The 22,146-nt window shown below is 36.9% G+C and overlaps 1 protein-coding gene and 1 pseudogene across 1 annotated transcript in view; both read right to left on the bottom strand.

Moving 5' to 3' along the window:
• Nucleotides 1-22,146, bottom strand: part of PAPD4 (PAP associated domain containing 4) — a 76,738-nt gene that overhangs the window by 23,219 nt on the left and 31,373 nt on the right. The window contains exon 10 of the mRNA XM_006889850.1: nt 17,757-17,800. Within this exon, the coding sequence (XP_006889912.1) occupies nt 17,757-17,800 (44 nt within the window). The remainder of the gene's footprint in view (nt 1-17,756; nt 17,801-22,146) is intronic.
• Nucleotides 13,377-14,256, bottom strand: LOC102856065 (annotated as a pseudogene).

Here is a 22,146-nt window from a genome sequence, read left to right as displayed (position 1 = left end):
ATTTTAATGAACATTTACAGAGATTTTGTATTTCCATTCATTCATAATCAACACTCTTACCACCAATAGTTAGGAAACCAAAAGATAAATTGCATTGGGAAAATCTGCTGTCATGGACCTCTCCAGAGTGCTGAAGAGCAACGATGTCACTCTAGATACAAAGGTGCACCTAATCCAGGCCCTGGTCTTCTCAATTACTTGTTATGCTTCAGAGAGTTTGACAGTGACTATGGATGACAGTAGAAAAACTGATGCCTTTGAGCTGTGGTGCTGGAGTCTTGAATATATCATAGACTGCCAAGAAAAAAATAGGTCTGTCTTGGAGAGAATGAAACCAAGTCTTTGCTTAGAGGATAGGATTTTGAAGTTCTGCCTCACTTACTTTAGGCAGGAGAGATCAGTCCTTGGAGAAGGACATCATGCTCAGAAGGGTGGTCAGGCAGTGCAGGAGAGGGAGACCCAGGATGAGATGGATTAATACAGTAACTGGGGCAATGGAAGTTGGTGTGTTAGAATTAGTGAGACTGGCTCAGGACAGGGAAGGGTTCAGAGTTGCTATACACAGGGTCACTATATATCACAGGCAACTCAATGGCACATAAAAACAGTAACATACTATAACATGTTGGGAAGTAGGAGTGGCATCCACTTCCTAAATAACATGCCTCCAGAAACTCTATGAACTTTGATAAATATTGGTAATTGTAGAGGGGTGTGAGGCCTTTTGTTCATAGGGTCACTATGAGTCGTGCTCGACTAGAAGGCAGTCAACAGCAACATTATAAATAATACTATATGCTATTATTCCTGAACCATTTTAGGGAAGTAGCACATGATCTAGAACCAACGGTAATGAAGAAAGACGCTCAAGGTGCACTGAAGTCATCAGAAAAAAATAAGGTCCCAGGAATTCATGGGATACCAAATGACTGACATGTGACAACAAACAGATGCAGCCTTGGATGTATTCACCAGTCTGTGCCAAGATTTTAGGAGAGCTAACTGACTGACTGGTTGTTGTTGTTGTTAGGTGGCATTGAGGCAAGTATGCCTCACAGTGACCCTACAGGAACAAAAGACCTGAACTCTGTTTTATCCTGTGTGATCCTTATCACATCTGACACATGTGAGCCCAGTGCTATAGTCACTGTGTCAGTACCTCTTGCTGAGGGTCTTCCTTTCTTTCACCACCCTCCATGATACCAATTTCAAGGAAGAGCCTCTCCAAACAACAGGCCTACAGATCCGTATTGGTGCCTATTCCAAAAAAAGTGATGGAAAAGAAAACAGAAACTATTCGTATTCCATGAAAGTATAGTAAAAATCTTGCTGAAAATTATCCAAATACAGCTAGAACAATATATTGGCAGAGAACTTCCAGAAATGAAAACTAGATTTAGAAGAATCCATAATACCAAGGATATCATTGTTGATGTCAGATGACTCTCTGCTGAAAGTACAGAATACTAGAAGGACGTCTATTTGTGGGGTTTTTAACTATGCAAAGTGTGGATCATCATTTAACCATTACTGAAATTATGGCTAATATTAAGGAGGAGTCCCAGAACATTTAATTGTGTTACTGTGAAACCTATACTTAGACCGAGCAGCACAAGGACCACTGCATAGTTTAAAATCAAGAAAGGTTTATGGCAGGGCTGTATCCTTTATCCATACCTATTCAATCTATATGCTTGACAAATAACGCAAGAAGTTGGACTATATGAAGGGAATATGGCATCAGGATTAAAGGAAGACTCGCCAACACCCTGATTATACAGATGGCACAATCTTGCTCTGGAAAGAGGGAAGAGGACTTGAAATGCTTGCTGTATTAGATCAGACTACAGCTTTCAATATGGACAACTCAACATCAAGAAAATAAAAATCTTCACCACCGGACCAACAGGCAACATCAAGATAATGGGGGGAGGAGAGGGAGAGACACGGAGGGAGAGGGAGGAAGGTGGGGGTTGGGGGGGAGAGAGAAAATGGAGATGGAGAAAGGACTGAACTTGTCAACGATTTCAACTTACATAGATCCAGAATCAACATCCCTGGTACAATTAAAGAAAAGATATATTGTACTGGGAAAATCTGCTATCAAGGACCTCTCTAAGATGTTAGGAGCGGGGAGCTCTGGTGGCCTAGTGGCAAGAAGCTGCACTGCAATCCCAGAGGCGCACGGTTCGAATCCACCAGATGCTCTGCCAGGAAAGGAGGGACAATCTCCTCCTGTACCAGTCAGATCTGATCTGACGGTACACAGACACACACACACACAAATAATAATAATAAAATTAAAATTTAAAAAAAAAAAAAGATGTTAGGAGCAACGATGTCAGTTTTAAGACGAGGGGCATGGTCTTTTAAATTACTTGCTATGCATCTTAAAGTTGTTGTTATGTGCCATCACGTCACCTGCAACTCAGAGTGATCTTATGCACATAGCTCTGAACCTTGTTCTATCCTGGGCCAGTTTCAGTCTCCAACACATCTTCCCCCATTATCCCAGGCACTACGGTCAAGCCACCTCATCCTATGTCTTCCTCTCTCTTATGTTATTCCTCCAGCCCTCCAAGCACAATGTCCCTCTCAAAGCCACATGCCCAAAGCATATCAGATGGAGCTTCAAAATCCCTGCCTCCAAGGAGCAAATTGGCTTTTATTCTCTCTAGGACAGACTTGTTTGTTCTCATGACAGTCCGTGGTATGATTAATACTCCTCTTCAGCACCACAGCTCAAAGGAATGGCTATTTCTTCTGTCATCCTTATTAACTGTCTAATTTTCTAATGCATAGAAAGTAACTGCAAGGACTATGCCTGGATCAGGTGCAACTGTCTCCAGACTGACATCATTCCTCTTTAATACTCTGGAGAGGTCCCTGACAGACTTTCCCAAAGTAATCAGTCTTTTGATTTCTTGATTGCTGGTGTCAATGGTGTTGGCTGTACAACTGAGTAAGCTGAAATTGTTTCAATGCCTTCATCTATCATGGTACTGCAAATTAGCCCAGTGGTGAGAATCTTTGTTTTCTTGATGTTACATTCCAATTCATATTGAAGACTACAGTCCCTGACCTTTTGCAACAAATGCTTCCAGTCCTCCTGAGTTTCTGCAAACAAGGTTGTGTCATTTGCACAGTGCAGGTTGTAGATAAATCTTTCAATCTAGATATCACATTCCTCTTCATAAAGTTATCTCCCAAATGATCTGTTCCACATATAGATTAAAAGGTATGAAGCCACTCAAACATTAGACCTCTGTGAGAAATTGTGCGGGCCCAAAGGTACTTATATGTCCACCTGGATGGCACAATGTCAAAAAAGAAGTGATCCAAAGTTCTGGAGCACTTCAATAGTCCATCAAGCCCTGACTCTGCCTTGATGCTGAGCAGCAAAGCTGGAGGCTGTGGTCTCAATCTCACTGGGGCTAACTGGCTGGTCACATTTGATCCTGATTGGAACCCAGCCAATGATGAACAAGCTATGGCCCGGATCTGGTGAGGTAGTCAAAAGAAAACCTCCTATCCCTACTGACTGCTATCTGCAGGAACCATTGAGATCTTCCAGCATCAGAAGCCGTAAGAAAGCACTGAGTAGTTGTATGATAGATGAGGAGCAGGAAGTACAGTGGCACTTCTCTCTGGGAGTTGAAGAACTCTTTAACCTGGATGAGGCTAGCCTCAGTGACACATGACAGGTTGTGCTGCCACTGCTGTGTCAACAATTGCCAAGTATGGCCACCCCCAACAGTTCTGACTGCACCTCAGACCTGGCTCGGTGGAACCACAGCACTGGTAAGCAGGGGCTCCAAGATGAGGTACTCCAGGCTTCTTGGGATGGCGCCTCCAAGCACATCACCTCCATTTTCCACCAGTGCTCCCATGAGAAGCAGCATGGGCTCCACTGAAAACCAGCTGGCTCTGAGTATAGCTGTAGAGGGAGGGAGACAAGGAAAGGGGCTCCTTGTCTCACAGAATCCTACCGTATTTTGTTCTCTGGGAGACAATCGTCAAATAGGGCTGCATGATGTTTGCCAAAAATTTATTTTATAAGAAAAACTTTTTTGGTTAAAAAAAAGGAAAAGAAGGTATGGGGGGGAGGTATGATCAAAGGACACATCCCTGATTCACCTCTTCCTGGATTTTGGGTTTTTTAATTATTATTTTTATTACACTAGTTTATTTACAAAATTCTAATACATCGTTTTCCAGAACAGATTATTCCAATTTCCTTCACCCCCCTCCCAACTCATCCTCTTCCCCCTGCACACCATGCAGTATTTCCTTCCTCTGTGCTGACGACTTCTTCCTGATGTAAGAACAGGTTTTACATGAGCACCATCTGAGGTTCCCAGTCTTCTCAAGATTAGCCACAATTTGTTGTGGTCCACACAGTAATTAAAGCATAGATACACAGGAGACCAGACAAGCTGTGGGAAGATATCAAGAATATCATATACAAAGATATGAAGAATGCAAACGGTCATAACAAAGAAAGAGCAAGAAGAAACGACCAAGAAGGATGTCAGAGGAAACTCTGAATATTGCATTAGAGTGCCAAGAAGCCGAAGCAAAGGCAAAGGGAAGAGATCAGGAACTTAAGGAGCTAAACAGCAAACTTCGAAGGGCAACTCAGGAAGACAAAGCAAAGTATTCTAATAAAACGTGCAAAGAGCTTGAGTCAAAGAATCAAAAAGGCTGAATTCGCTCACCATTTCTTAAGATAAAGGAACTGAAGAACAAATTTAAGCCCCAAGTGGCAATCACTAAGGATACTATGGGTAGAAAACTGAATGATCCAGGAAGCATTAAAAGAAGGTGGAAGGAGAACTCTTGAGTCACTATACCAAAAAGAAGTGGCTAATACAGAAAAATTTCATGAAACAATATATGATCAAGAGGCAATGGTGGAGGGGGGGGGAAGTCAATAGTGATGAAGGATGTTCAAGATGCTCTAAAGGAATTAGCTAAAACCAAAACTCCAGGAATTGATGGCATATCAACTGACATATTTCAACAAACAGATGTAGCCCTGGACATGCTCCCCAGACTGTGCTAAGAAATCTGGAGGACAAATGACTGATCAACTGATTAGAAGAGATCCATATTTATTCCCATTCAAAAAAAAAAAAGTGATCCGATAGAATGTAGAAATTATCTGACCATAACACTAATATCACATGCAAGCAAAGTCCTGCTGAAGAATATCCAAAGACAACTTAACAGTAATACATCGACAGAGAACTAACAGAAATGCGGGCTGGGTTCAGAAGAGGCCATGGCACTAGGGACATCATAGCCAATGTCAGATGGAACTTGGCTGAAAGCATAGCACCAGAGGAATGTCTATCTGTGCATCTTAAAGTAGCACATTAAAATAAGGATAACAGAAGAACCGATGTCTTTGGGTTGTGATGCTAGAAGAGTACTGAATATCCCATGAACTGCTAAAAGAACAAATATATCTTGTAGCAAATAGAATAAGGAATGTCCTTAGAGGAAAGGATGGGAAGCTTCATCTCATATACTTTGGGCATGCTATTAGAAGAGGCCTGTTTTGGGGCATATCCTTGGAAAAGGACATTATGCTTGGAAAGATGGAGGGTCAGCAAAAGAGAGAAAGATCTTCAACTAGATAGATTAACCCAATGATAGTAACAGTGGGCTCAAGTATATCAGAAATGATGAGGATGGCCAAGACAGGGCAGGATTCAAATCCATTGTTCACAGGGTAACTAAGAGTCACAGCTGGCTCAAAGGCCTCTACCAACAATGATTATATAATGAGACTCAACTGCATATCCTAATTGTCAATTCTAACCGTAGGCATGATAGAGGAGAAACTACAAATTGCAATAATTAAAGGCAGAAAAATAACAAGTACATGTCTTTAATCTTCTTTCTCCTTACTTGTTAGGTGTAAAACTGAAACCATTACTATGGATAACATGGAGAAAAATGTGAATTCCAGAGCATTTTAATTGTGCTCATAAGAAATCTGTTCATCGATCAAAAACAAGGGAACACACTGCATAATTAAAATCAGGGAAGATGTGCAGCAAGATTGCATACTTTCTCCAAGCCTATTCAATCTGTATGCTGAGCAAATACTAAAATTTCATAATATGAAGAACATAACCTCAGGGTTGAAGAATATTTATCAGCAATTTACCTTGTGCTGATGATACAACTTTGTTTACAGACTGTGAAAAAGACTTGAAGTACTCAGTGAAGACCAAAGACCATAGCCTTCAATATGGATTATATATCACTTTGAAGAAAACAAAAATTCTTACAAGTGGACCAACAGGCAAAAGCATGACAGATGAAGAAAGAGATTGTTGCCAATTATTATTTTACTTATCTCTACAATTAACACTCATGGAAGAAGCAGTCAAGAAATTAAAAAGTGTGTGTTACTCTGGGCAAGGCTGCTATCAAGAACCTCTTTAAAGTGCTAAAGAGCAAGATTTAGTCAGTTAAAAGAAAGAGTAAGGAATATTTAACTCAAGCCATGGCATATTCAGTTGCTTTGTATGTGCATTAAGATCAGACAATAAATACGGAAGACCAAACAACTGTTTTGAAAATGTGATGTTGGCAAGAGTAGCGCACATACCACGGGCTACCAAAATACAATCTATCTTAGAGGAAGTGCAACAATGGTACTCCTTAGAGAGAGAACTGGTGAGACTTTGTCTTACGTACTTTGTTTACCTTGTCAAGAGGCATGAATCCTTGGAAGAAGACATCATATATGGAAAAGAACGGGACAGTAAGACATGAAGACCCATCAGGCACAGAGACTATAAGGACAGGTTTCAGTATAGTGGAGATTGTGAGGACGGCCTCAGAAAAGGCAAGGTTTCAATCTGTAACTATGAACTGTAGTGGACTCAAAGGTATGTAACAATAGCAAATGTGAGCACTTCTTAACTCATCTTGATTCCTAGTGTTTTGTTATGTGCCACAGAGTTGCCTGTGACTCACAGTGACCCTATATAAAAGAATTCCGAAGCCTGCCCTATCCTGAACCAGTCTGACTCTTACACACCCATTATCTCAGTTACTATGTCAATCCATCTCATCTGGGGTCCTCCTCTCCTGCCATCTAGCATAAAAAGCAGTATATTTGCAAACTGATGCTCAAATAGTAATTATTTTCTTTTCTGAAGTTTAAAACTATTTGAAAGCCCTTTAAATTTATTTTATTCAATGATTTAAGTAAAAGACTGGTAACTGAAATTAAAACTAGTTCTGAGACTTACTCTACTAAAGTGCTAGATGATCTTGGTCAATCGGCCAAAGGTTTTTTGGCATAGTGATAAATAAGAAGGGAGAAATTTAAATCAGAAAAGGAAAACATAAGGTGCACCTAAAGAAAATAACCCTACAAAAAGGAATTCTATTTAATATTCAGAAACCTCCACTGTTGGTAATCATTCATAGTATATATCCTCTAGTTAATGAAAACTCTTTAAGAAGAATATTTTTCATCTAAAATTTTAATAAAATTAAACTGAGTTCCCTACTACATTTATGTACTTAAGAAAACATACGCTACTTCAAGGGGTGATAAAGGCTGCATAACTCAAGCTAGTATCTTACGAACTACATAAATAACATTTGGAAAATCCAAAGAGAACAAAGAAGAGTCTGAAAATGACAACCTACCTCATTGAAAAACAATTTTACTGATTTAATGGGACATCCATTTCATAATAATAATTATTTTTTTATCTTCTTTGTTATTACCAATAATCACTACTATCTGATCACTTAACTATAAGGAAAATAAAAACCTAAAACTATTGGCATTACCCATAGTGAATTTGATTAATGGTGATTTCATACTTTACAAACTGAATGTTCCTGATTAAGTGTTTTGGAAGAAGTCAAGAGGGCTTTCTTCCTTGAAGTTCCTAGGTGGTTTCAAACTGTTACTTTTTTTTTTTTAAACCATTTTTGCCACCCAGGCATCCTAAACACAAGCAAGATTTTTCTTGAATGTTTTCAGGTTGATATAATTTTGAGCTTTGTAACAAATGCAATTATCTAATAATTTGAGAAACATTTTCCGAATGGTATTCAAATGCTAGTATATTTGAAGAGATATACTTTTCCATTCTTCATCAATCAATACCAAGTTGAGAAAACAGAAATAGGTCATTCTTGAAAATTACCGGAAAAGTCTCTTTTTGTCCTGGATATTCCATGGACTGCCAAGAGAACAAACAGGTCTGTCTCACTAGAAGTGAGACCAAGGTGCTCCTTGGAGGCAGAGATTTTGAACTCCACCTCACATATTTGAGCAAGTCACTGCCTGAAGAAAGACATTATGCTTGGAAAAGTGGAGGTCCAGCGTAAGACAGGCAGACCCTCAACAAGGGACAGAGTGACTGAAGCAACAGGCTCAAGTGTGTAGGAGATGGTGAGGATAGTACCAGATAGGGCAAATTTCAGATCTATTGTTCATAGAGTTGCTATAATTTGCATTCAGCGTTGTTCACCAAAAATGGCAAAAAATATCTTTTGTTATATTTCTGAGGTAAGGCTATAATACTTTTATGTTCCAAGTCTGAAATATGTACAATATAGCAGTTTCTCAAATAAATTAGATTCTACTTGGAAACAATTCTTTAAAACCATTTAAATGAAAAATGACTGTTGTCCATTTCCAGGCAAATAAAAAGAATTTAAGGGAAAATTTTCCAATACATATTAGAATCTAAAAATAAATGTTGAGAAAAATCTTCAAGAAAAGGGTAAATTATTTGAAGTATTTAATTAGCATTCTGACTGAACAGAAGAGGAAGAACTAAATGATACCTTTAAGTTCTAATCAAACCTTCTTAATAATATTCAGTTCACCACTAATTTGAATTTATGTATTAAGGACCAGTCATTTTATTGCAAAAAAAAAAAGTATACCAGATTTTCACGGGATTTTTAAAGCCGTGAAATCAACTTAATGTAAAGTAGAAGTACTATAATGAAGCAGTTAAAAATTACAAGCTTTAGAGTCTTCAAGCTCTTTTTCCTCTTTATAATTTAAGCAAGATATCTAGCTTTAAAAGGTTTGGCTTCTTCATTTATAATAGAAAGATATTAATAGTAGTCAAGGTTTATTCAGGTATAAATGAATAATGTCTTCTCAATCACTGGTTATATATCTGAAAGCTGGATGATGAATAAGAATGACAGAAGAACTGATATCTTTGAACTGTGGTATTGGAGAAGAGTACTGAATCATCCCATGAACTGCCAAAAAGAACATACAGGGATATCTTGCAGAAAGCCCAGCCAAAATGTTCTTTAGAAAGAAAGATGTCAAAGTTTCGCCTTACACCCTTTGGGCATATTGTTAGGTTGGACAAGGACAATCATGCTTGGAAAGGTGGAAGGAAGGCATATAAGAGGAAGACCCTGAACAAGATAAATATACACTGTGACTGCAGCAGTGGGGCTCAAGTACGTCAGAATAATGATGGCAAGGACAAGGTTCAGATCTACTATTCCCAGTACAAATTGTACTTCATTCAACAACTCCTAACAATAACCCACGGTTATTATATGGATTAAATGGCGTAAGATAAAATATAGGAGCAATAGTATTAAACACATATATTTAGAATTTGTGAGGTTCTGCCACTATTAAAAGTAGTATGGTGACCTCTTGGCATTTTTAATGTATTATTAAAAATTAACTTCTTTATGAATTTTAAAATTTAAGTAGTATCAATGTTAAAACAAAAGGTTTTAGCTATTTCAAGAAAATACATCTTCACCAAAGTTTTTAACTTGTCTTTTCAAAGACACTCATTTTTACAGCCTATTTTACATAACAAATTAATCCCTTCATCATGTTACATGTATTTTAAAACTGAAAACAGTAGTCAGGACTTCAAGTTATTTTTAGTATATAACTTTAAAAAAACCTCTAAACTTCTTTATCTGGTAACAACAAAAAACAAGTTATTTTCTTACGTCTTTCTTCTGTCAACATAAATAGCATCAGAGAATAACAGGACCCCAAAAGGGAAGGAAAAAAATAACTAAGCTGCCTTGATGACATAAATGTAGATAAAGCTTACAGCAATATCTTCCCATCAAGATCCATCAAATTTTAAACTCATTTTATATATGTAAACCTTATCAATGTCATTTTTCCTATGACTTAATAATAAAATTCTACTCTCTTGTTACATAGTTTATTAAGTCAATAAAAACTGACTCAAATTTTACTTATCACTAATATTATACTATATATAGCTCTTAGAAAAGATGTTTGTAGTCTTCTTTCACAATTCATCGGAAAAATATTATACATTTAAAAAAATACTTTAATTATGAAAATTACCAAGCACATAGTATGTTGAACAAATTATATTCCATCACATAACTTTTGTTTTAAAATTAAAATCCTACTTCACTTACACTTCAATACTAAAACCCACTGCTATCGAGTTATCTCACAGTGATTGGCCATCGGGTTTCCAAGGCTGCACATCTTAATAGGAGACTAACTCATCTTTTCCCTCTGGAGCAGCTGATGGGCTTGAACTGTCAACCTTCTGGTTAACAGTCATAGATGTGACATTCAATGCCATCAGGCTCCTTCTAGAGGAGCTCAAATTTTCATTTTATTAGATGAGATTGTGGTTTCAATTAAAAATAAGCAAAATGTTTTTGTTCTGGTTTTTTGTTACTATAAAATTTAAAGTTGGTGAGCTCTGGTGGCCTAGTGGCAAGAAGCCGCACTGCATCCCAGGGGTGAGCAGTTTGAATCCACCAGATGTTCTGCTGGAGAAGGAGGAACAATCTCCTCCTGTACCAGTCAGATACGATTTGATGGTACACACTAAAAAAAAAAAAATTAAACACACTCAAAAAAAAAAAATTAAAGTTATTCTCAGATATATTTATGCAACCTGAAATTACACAATAGGGTTTTTAAGAAATAAAATTAAGATAACTGTGCAGGAGCAACATATACATAACTAAAGCATAATAAGCAACAACACAGAAATGAAATGACATGTTTGTGAACAGCATCATAATTTTAGTTCCATCAGACAGCATCGTATAAAGTGGAGGGAGCAGATTCTTAATTTATCATTTGTGACTAATGCAACTCGAATCAATCGTATACCTTTTCTGAGATCTAATTTCTTCATCTTTGAAGAGAAATAATACTTCTCAGGGCTGTTAATTGGTTTGTTTTCTAGTTAAACTATATACAGAAATTACATTCTGCTGACATATGAGATACTAAATAGTGATTATCTGTAGTAGCAAGAAACAAGGCGACCTGATTATTCTATGAGATACAAGACTGAAAAAACCTACTGCTCCATGGTCAGTATAAAGGTTCTATAGGAAATTTTCAAATGTTGTGTAAAAAGAGATGATTGATGTTTAAGGTTACATGTCAGTCTGGCTAGGCGATGATTCTAAGAGGTTTTGCAGGTACTCCATTTAGTGTTCTGATATGAACGGCCCAAGATAAAAAGGAGAGTCTCCTTGGTGTGCATCCAATATACCTGGATGTTCTGGCAAGTTTTACTTTCTTTGATCCTAAATTCACATGCTGACTGTGAAGGTTCTATCAGCACCTACAATCATCTGAGCCAGGAGAACCTTCTAGTCTGACACTTCTCCCTCAGATTTGAGATTTATCACCCTCCATAACTGCACAGTCATGCTGCAGACTGTGTTACATACATGTCAGGCAAAGATCAGCAATTTTAATGCAGTAGTCACTCTGTGGGAGAAACACTCTCTTCTTCTCACAAAGAAATCTGATGGAGGGTTGCCATGAGTCAGAATTAACTCAAGAGAAGGGAATTTGGTTTGGGTTTTTACTATCTATTAATCTGAGGCTCAATGTTAAGAAGACAAAGATTCTTAACACTGGACCAATTGGTAGCATCAGGGTGGATGGCGAAGAGATTGAGACTGTTCACAGCTTCAGTTTGCTCGGCTCCACGGTCACAAAAAACATATTGCGATGGGAAAGTCTGCTATTAGGGACCTCTCTAAAGTACTCAAGAGCAATGGTGCCTCTCTGGAGACTTAGGTGCGCCTGATACAGGCCATGGTCTTTGCAATCACTTGTTATGCATCAGAGAGTTGGACAATGACTAGGGAGGATAGAAGGAGAATTGATGCCTTTGAGCTGTGGTGCTGGAGAAGAGTATTGAATGTACCATGGACTGCCAAGAAAACAAACAGGTTCATCCTGGAGAGGGTTAAACCAGCCTACTCCTTGGAGGCAAGGATTTTGAGGCTTCGTCTGACATACTTTGGACATGTTGAAAGGAGGGACAGGTCCTTGGAGAGGGACATCATGCTTGGGAGGGTAGAGGGACAGCGCAGGAGGGGAAGACCCTCTATGAGGTGGACTGACTCAGTTATTGGGGTAATCAGGATGGGTGTGTCAGAAGCAGTGCGACTGGCACAGGATAGATGACTACTGGTATCAAGTTCTAAGGGATACCTAAAACGTGAAAGTGGTTTTAAAATCGGGTAATGGATAGAGAACGGAAGAATCGTAAGGTGTCAAACAGAATAGTAAAAGCCTAGGGTGATTTCAAGAAAGTAATGGTAGAATTATAAATGTCAAACACAATTCTGGTGAGGGCTCAGAAAGAAATGACAAAGAGCTGTAGAGCAAGTCTCTATAATCCTTTCTTTTTTAGAATAACAAACAATATTTTACTAAAACATAGGATTTATAGAAATTTCCAGACAAACCATACAAAATATTTACAAGATTTTTCTTGGCGGATTCTATACTTGACAACGAAGTCACAATGTTATTAGTGAGAACTATGATGTTTGTTTAAAGTTTCCATTTTGGTTCAATCAAGCTTGTCCATTTACAGCATCTAATTTGACTAGAGGTTATATTTTAAAGAACAACTGCTTAGTTGTTTTTAACTAATGCATTTAGATCACCATAGAAAGGAAGAAAGGAGCCCATACAGTGAAAATTACTTTCCCCTCAAAAAAAAGAAAAGAAAAACACCCACACTCCTAAAGCTAATCCTGAATACTACCTTCATTCACAGTGCTTTATACTTAAAACCATGACTGGGGAAGAAATTAATAAAAGCAGAGAGGGGCCACTGTTTTAAAACACTGTTTTTTGCAATAATCCAGATGATACTACTAGCCTCTGTTAATGCTTTGCAACAGTGAATCAGGACAAGACAGATTTGCTAATGTTCATTTCATCACCAAAGGAATGAAGATGTCTGGGCTTTTTATTCTGTAATGTTTCTAAGACTGTGTCCATTAAATGCAAACAAAAAAAGGAAGAAGCCTTGGCAGAACAGATGTGATGTACACTTGATGATCACAGCGACTTAAATATCATTCATGGCATATAGCCTAGTCCATGCTCTAGCTGTTTCTATGGCTTGGGCTTCACTGGTCTTCCCCTGCTCTGCTAATCATTTGCTAATGGATCATCTGGACTGGCAGCACTTCACAAAGTCTGGGAAGGAGGCAGAACTGTGAAGATCTGCAGTGCTGTGGACCACTTCTGTTTCAAAATTGCTCAACATATTCTTCCCAACTTGTCTACATGGCTGTTTTTGTTATGTGCCATCAAGTCGTCTGTGACTCAGAGCGACCGCTATGTACATTACCTCTGTCTCCAACAGACCTAATCCCATCTCCCCAGTCACTGAGTCAATCCATCTTATCCTGGGTCTTTCTCTCCTGCACTGTCCCTCCACCCTTTCAAGCATGATGTCCTTCTCCAAGGACTGGTCCCTCCTGGCCATGTGCCCAAAGTATGTGAGACGAAGCTTCAAAATCCTTGCCTCCAGGGAGCAGTTTGGTTTCAATGTCTCCAGGACAGACCTGGCAGTCCACAGGAAGTTCAACACTCTCCTCCAGCACCACAACTCAAAGATACTGATCCTTCTTCTATCATCATTAGTCACTGTCTAGCTCTGATGAACAGAAAGTAATTGTGAAGACCATGACCTAGACCAGGTGCACCTTACGGTGATAAATTTTGGTCATGCAATGTACTTTAGGAGCTGCCATTGGGTATTCTCCTGGAAGGAATAGTCCCAGTTTAAAAGTCCCTTCCCCAAAAGGGGAATCCTGGGTGCCAGCAATGACCACATGAAAATGACAAGCCCTGCTTTCATCTGGTTTTGCTTTAAACCTAGGAAAAGGTTTTGCCAGCAAATGTTGGGTCTCCTTGATAATCCTGCAGGGCAGCCTAGCCATCTTGTCAGATACCAAGTTTGGCTTCTTGTCTCTATCATCACTTTTTAAATTGAGGACCGTGCTTAGAAACACATTTCCCATCATTTGCAGCAACGTGCTAAAGAATGATACTATTATGCAAGCAAGAGAACACAGCTAGAGATTTACATATCTGATGTGCTTCTGGTGAGGTTTAAAAAAAATTATGAACATGTGATTGAAAGAGAGAGGCAGGGCTATGTATTTTATACACTGGAAAAGAACTTGACTGAATTATGTGGTTACTCTTTGCTAGTTAGAGTAAAACTCAAAAGAGGAGGACTTAAAATGAACTCAGCAAAATAAAAGCTATTTTAAAAAGTTTTAAGGAGGTATGTTCTTGAATGTTCATAAAAAGTGGCTACACAATCTTTAATTAAAGAGATTTAAGTCTATGACTGATGTCTTTAACCAACAAACACAGCAGAAAATCTAACCATTTTGACTTAAGAGGACAGAGAAAGAATGACAGGGAAAAGACAATGCCTCTTGAGAACTCCATACACAAGAAAGAAGCCAAAGGAGCTATATCTGCTTCTCTCCAAGAAGAGAAGAGGATCATTCCTGGAGCAATTCTGAGATCAGCACAACTCTTAGAAGGAGCATGGGTGCCGGACCTTCATGGTTTCAAAGAAGATCTAAAAGGTTTGGGACACATTCTCCCAGATTGCTGAGTTGGATCTTTGTCAACTCAGTTGCACAGTGTGGGCTTGCTAGTAAGGTGTCCTATGGGACAGGGCCGTTATCTAAGGCCAGGATTGCCATATCCAGGGGGAAGGACACAGCTGGCCAGGGCTGAGGTTGTGGAGTTACCACTCAGACTAAGAATGGGTCTACTCAAAGCTAGAAGACCTGAAATGAACAAGTTATCTTTTTATGTTAATGAGAAATGTTAAGAGTACAGTGTGGCTAGCAATTAAACAATTGAGAGAAACAGAGATAGAAGATAGATGCCAAGACACATGAGGAAGGATCTCTCAGAAACCAGAAAGCCAAAGCTGAAGAGGCACTGGCCTTCCTCCAAATCAGCTAGAGAAAAAGTCTTTTCCTAAGTTGCACTTTGAATTCAGACCCGCTTCCTAAACTGTAGTGAAATAAATCTGTTTGCTAAAACCATCCACTAGTGATATTTTCACTATGGCAGTACTAAAAAATTAAGAATCATCTATTTTAAATAAGAGTGCTGCTGACCTTCTGGTGTAAAGATCATACTGTTTAAATTATTAGATATCTTTCTTTGTTACAGTTACAGAAACCAAATTATAAACAAACTAGGCATGGTACTTGTGGGACAAAAGATAGACATACAAACAAAAATCAGAACTCTATCATGAAGCAAGCTAGATAATTAGAAAAACAAAACACAGATGTAGAAAAGGGGCTGTTCTGACAAAAATATATTAATAACAATCCAGGAGGAAGCTCTGATGGCTTCGTGGATAAGTAGTTGTGCTGCCAACCCAGACGCACAGAGTTCAAATCCACTAGTTGCTCCAAAGAAGAACGATGAGCAATTTCCTCCCATGGGATTTGCAGCCTCCAAAAATCCAGCAGAGGGTCAAAGATGAGTGAGTGCTGACTAAACGGCACATAGTAACAAAAATAATCTGGGTACCTTAATATAAAGCAATATATATGTCCTCAGGCATTGTGCATTAACTGAGACTTCATCAATATTTTCTTCTAATATGAGTTTGCTGTAGTACAGAGTTTTTAAGTAAGATTTCTACAGAAGGATTTATACAATGCACAATTATTGACTATTTTAAAGACAAATGTTAAATACTAGGATCCTTTCTTTGTATGTTGAAAACACACCTAGTTCTTTCTACATGGAATTCTGGGTCTTAAAGAGAGTAATGTTGATATAACAAAATTAAACATTAAAAACCATTTGGATATTTGTAAAGTACACTGTAACTTTAGAAACCAAATATACTGAGCTCTTAAATTATTTCATTTTTCTACTATCACATAAAGCTTTACTTCGTTAAAACCTAAAGTCTTCTTTATTATCAAGCAAAAAACCATTAATACTGTTTTTTAAGTTTTTCACAAAGCTTTCATTCAATTGAGGCTTGACATTAAAAGACACTAGCCATTTAATATTGCCCAGGTATTAAATTCATATGCTCATGGGACCCATAAACCATTTCACAGAAGGTGCTCCCAAGAGCAGCTGAATTAGTATAAACAAAAAGAATCAGTAGTTAGCAGTAGAGGGAAAACATGAATAAAGCAAAAAATTCAATTTATTATTTCTCTTACATTTGCTCATAGTTTTATTATATTTTATTACAGCATAAAAATTGACCCCTAGTAATAACTGAAAACCTATTAAAAAAAATCTTCACATTTAGCAGAAATTAGTTTTAAGTAACAAAAAGACATCCAGATTCCAAAAAGTTCTGTTTTTTAAATGGTTTCTTCCAGAAGATAGAGCAAAGCAGAAGGGTCTCACAGATACTCTAACAAAGTGAATCTCCTGTTTACCAGCACCTCACAAGTATATACAACAATATCTGGTGTTCAACAGTAAAAACTTCGGTTATTAGTTATAAAGTATCAAATTTAAAGTATACGTATTTGTGTGTGTGTGTGTGTGTGTGAGAGAGAGAGAGAGAGACAGAGACTCCTATAAAAATAATCTGGAAATCCACCTAACTGAACATTGTGTTTTCCTTAGTCATATGACAATGTATTCTGGTTAGAATAAACCAGCTCTACTTATATAATATTAGCAGGTAACAATGATTTAATTTTCACATGACTGATCAAACATTCTCTAAGCAAGTAGCTAAAATACTATTTTCAAAGAAAACAGAAAATAATCGGACAATAAAACAAGATAATAGAATTGTCAAAAAATAACACAAGAAAACAAGAACAAAAAGAGTATGAATATGCATATTACCTAGGTTTCTCTAAAGTCAAAAAAGAATACAAATAAAACTTATTTCTAGTAGGCAAATTCATTTTTTAAATGTCTTCAACTAACTTAAGCAAGATCCTTAATATCATACATACAAGAGTAGTATACTCATTATGTCTATTAATGTATTACTTGGTAAGATGAAATACTGAGATAGAAAAATCTGTCTTAATAACTAGTGAAATGCCATAAAAAGATATTTTCTTAAAAAAGATATTCTTTAAAAACAGGAAGAAAATGGAAATAAGGTCAAATAGACTTTAACCAAGTAAATATATTTAATCATCACTTATCATAATCATAAGCACCATGAAAAAGATCCCAACATAATACATACATTGACCAAATGTTAATAACCAAATAAAACAGCAGCTGAAAAAAATGTGTGAAATATTTTAAAACATTACTATCAATGCCACTACCAATACAGAAAGCACTACTATTTACTTATATGACTATTACTAGTTTTATATACATATAATACTACATCTTATAGTTCTATAAACGTGTTACATAATAAGTATTATAATAATTTATAAGAAACACTTACTGGGTAAATTTTTTGTAGGGATGGAAGGATGGGTTCAGGCAATGCTATAAAAAGAAAAAGTTTAAAGCTTTTATGATTCACAATCCATTTGCAAAGCAATAATTTGTCAGTTACATTATACAAATTAAAATGGTAATACCAGAGTATATGCTAAAATTTATGTTTTCTTACACTTTATGAAAATAATCACAATGTCTTATATATACTTTAAGTTAAATAATATATCTCAGAAGACACTTTACTATTTTATTAATAAATTATGCACATCTCTATACAAACCAAGGTACTTTGTATGGTCCTGGAATAGATTACCAGTAAAGAGAGATATACATCATTTGATCACATAAAATAAACAATACATGGATTGTTAAAATGGCATGTTGTTCAAAAAAAGTATAATCCAATGATACAACAAAAGTTGTTTCATAATTGTCTTAAATATTTAATTTCAGCCACTATTAAACAGTGAAGGACCTTAGGTGACCTAGTTTTCAAAGAGCTGTGCTGCCAACTCAAGGTAGGAGGTTCAAATCCACCAGCTGCTCTGCAAGATAAAGATGGGGAAATCCCCTTCCTTGCAATTTACTGCCTCTGAAAACCTGCTGCAGGGTCTGCTGAGTCATTTTCAACTCCATGGCATACAACAACTATAACAAATATCAATCAATAATACCAAAATTGATACAGTTCAAGGGAAAAAAATCAACTTTATTAATATATATTTTTTTAAAGGAAAGTGTTATAAAAGTTAGAAATCTAAATCAGGAGATATGTTTGCAACAAACTGCTGAAAAAAGTATCATCTAGTTAGAACTAACTCATAGCTGACTCTCCAGTGTGTTTTCAAAGGCAATAAATCTCACAGGTGGAAACTGTCCATCTTGTGGAGCAGCTGGTGAATTCAAAATGCCTGCCTTTAGGCTGGCAGAGCAACTTTTATCACTAAATGACCAGAGCTCCCAATGGAATATACTGTTGTTGCTGCTGTTATGTTCCGTCAAGTCTCCTGAGACTCATAGTAACCCTGTGTACAACAGCCCTTAACTCTGCTCTATCCTGTGCAATCTCACTCTCTCTAACACACCTACCCCCGTTACGCCAGTCACTGAATCAATCCATCTCATCGAGGATTTTCCTCTCCTGCACTGTCCCTCCACTCTCCCAAGTATGATGTCCTTCCCCAAAGACTGGTCCGTCCTTGCAACAAGTCCAAAGTATGTGAGACGAAGCTTCAGAATCCTTGCCTCCAAGGAGCAGCCTGGCTTCACCCTCTCCAAGACAAATCTGTTTGTTTTCTTAGTAGTCCATGGTATATTCAACACTCTTCTTCAACACCACAGCTCAAAGGCATCAATTCTCCTATCATCCCTACTCATTGTCCAGCTCTCTGATGCATAGCAAGTGATTGCAAAGACCATGGCATATATCAGGCACAATATATTATTGTAGTTACAGTCAACCAATCATTATAACTCATCTACACGGTCTCCAAAAATGAGAAATATATACCTTACTTCCAAATAGTACAGAGTAAGATATTTTCTTTAAATGTCTCTTCTGTATTATGCTTCCTTCATTCACAAGTTAAGAATTGGGGGGGTGGGAGGGGAGAATCTCATCATGTCCAACTGAGAATACTAAGAGAAAACAACTCACTGCTTAGTAAAATCTTCCTTAAGAACTTAGACTCTTAGGCATTCAAAGTCTGAAAATTCTAGAAGATCCTGTAAGTCTTATCAAGCTCAGTCAGTCAAATTCTGTATTTCCACAACCGTTTTTAGTGTTTTTTAAAAAAATAATTTTAGTTCTAATGTAAAAGTAAATTTAGAAAATCTTAACAGTTTCAGGGTAACTTAAAAACATAAATTCATTTCCCACTGAGTACCCCATAAATTCACAAAACAAAACATGAAGAAAGCTAAGTAGAGAACTATAATAAAAATTTTTTATCTTATTCTAAAACTATAGTCATAAATGCAAGGAAAGAAAAGCTAATACTAAGACTGATTTAGAGATAAAAGTTCAACAGCTTGAATCCACCAGCCTCTCTAAGAGAGGAAGATGGGCAATCTTTGCAGCCCTGGAAACATGGTGGAAGGCCCCATGAGTCAAAACTGACTTTGATGGTGGTCAGGAAATGAATGACAGTACAAAAGAGTCTCTAGAAATAAGCTATTTGGAACTTAGGAGGTATGAGTATCACTCAATAAACTCCTAAATTTTAATTATTTATAAAACCTGGTCATTAGAGAAATAATTATCATATAGTGTGTAGTTATGGATTAACAGTGAAAGAGCTCAGTAGTTATGATTCTGACTTCAAAATCTTGGACTATGATTCAACCCTTTCTTAAAGACAGAACAAAATAGTCTTCCAATTGCAGGATATTATCAACTAGTAACACTTTGAGATTGTTCATCTACTCTGCCGTCAGTCCACATGGGGGCTTTCCGGTCATTCCCACAAATTCAGGTCCATCAGCATGTCGTTGCTGTTGCTGTTGCTGATTGCCTTCGAGTTGAAATACAACTCACAGCGACTCTATGAACATAATGCCTGATGCTCCTCTACAACTATTGACATTTATCAAAGTTCATAGAGTTGCCAGCATAATACACTGATTTAGCAAAATTTCAAAAGAGGCAGTCTTCAACAACCCTGTGAAACCATTAATTCTGAAAAATGTAGGAACAACTTAAAAGTGCCTAAGGGACACTCTGTATCTAGTTAACATGTACACATTTCATGAATCACTCAAATCATTATTTCTTATTTATGATTTTGCTTTTATCATGAATCTCAATCTTAGATTATCATTAAAAATCTCTTCCCAGAGAGTTTTTCTCATCATGCTAATAATCCTTTCAAGTGGTAAGATGTGTATTAAAAACTACTGACTTGCATCCCAACAAATACTTTCTCTTTTTAATCTTTCTACATATAGACAATTGGTTATTTCTTTGTTCATAATAGAAAAGACTAAAGCATTTAAACTATTACACGAAATTATTTAATCACCTAATACAAGAAATCAAGTTATAGATGAGAATACTAAAGCCAAAAAGGTATAGGGACTTGACCAAAACAATAAAAATTTTAAATTCAGTTGTGTGCTAGAACTTAAAACTGTGTAACACTCCTTTCAAACTCTTTCTTATACACCTTTTCAAACTGTAATATAACACTGTCTACAAAAGGAACTACCAATCTCCTTTCTAATTTCTTCTTGGGAGTTGGTAAATTTTCAAAGTTTACAGTTCAGGTTAACTTCCTAAGCTAATGTCTGTTAACAAAGACCTAGAGAAGGCTATAAATAGTAACACTAATTACAAATCATCTCAGTAAAGATACTTAAAAAAATACTTTTAAGAAAATCTAAATGAAATTTTAGAGCACTATGATAGCACTATCTGTAGAGAGTTGCGCTGCTAATGAAAAGACGGCCTATCTCTGGTGGTTCAAAAACACCAATTGCTCCATGAAAGAACAACAGTCTCCTCTTGTGCAGTATATAGCCTTCAAAAACTTGCTGGAGGGTCAGCTATGGGTCACTTCAGACTTGCCAGCAATTAAAACTAATTTAGTTGAAACTAAATTTTATCTTAAAATACTCATTTTATAATGATTTTAACATTTTATAATAATGTTTGCATTTTCAGGTTAAGTGCAAAATCACATTAAGGTAACTATGATTACAAAATATTCTTACAAAGAAGGCAAATCAAATTAAAATGCTTTATGTAACTAGTAACTAGTTACATTAGTGAAAGGCTGGTCATGTTTATGGATGTTAAAATTTTTAACAAATATAAGTCACTAGTAATATTAAAAAGAGATAATAGTACATGACTCATATTATTCTTAGTATCTTGTATTTCTTTTATAAATAGTCTTTATTGTATGTGTGCCTGCAAGAGTACAGAGCAAGGGGTAATGTAATTGCTAACCACCTCAATCTCTTCTAACAATCTCAATCTCTTCTCCATCTAATATGGTGCTGGCCAATTGGCCCAGTGGTGAGAATCTTTCTCTTCTTGATGTTGATCTTCAATCCATACTGAAGACTATAGTCCTTGACTTTTTGCAGCAGTGCTTCAGGTCCTCCTCAGTTTCAACGAGCAAGGCTGTGTCACCTGCATGTTGTAGGTCGTTAATGAGTATTCCTCCATACCTGATGCCATACTCCTCCTCATACAGCCCTGCTTCCCAAATGATCTGATCTGCATACAGACTGAAAAGGTATGGGGATGGGAGACATCCCTGACGCATGTATTTCCTGATTTTGAACCATGCAGTATTTCCTTGCTCTGTTCTACTGACTGCCTCTAAGTATGATCAAATGCTCTAAGATTTCCATTATCCTTAAGGTTAGCCACAATTTATTGTGAT

The sequence above is a fragment of the Elephantulus edwardii genome, unplaced genomic scaffold (assembly GCF_000299155.1).
Source record: "Elephantulus edwardii isolate Elephantulus edwardi_28Jun2011 unplaced genomic scaffold, EleEdw1.0 scaffold00082, whole genome shotgun sequence".
NCBI lineage: Eukaryota > Metazoa > Chordata > Mammalia > Macroscelidea > Macroscelididae > Elephantulus > Elephantulus edwardii.
The sequence above is the reverse complement of the archived record's forward strand: the minus strand, read 5'-3'. Positions and strand labels throughout refer to the sequence as shown.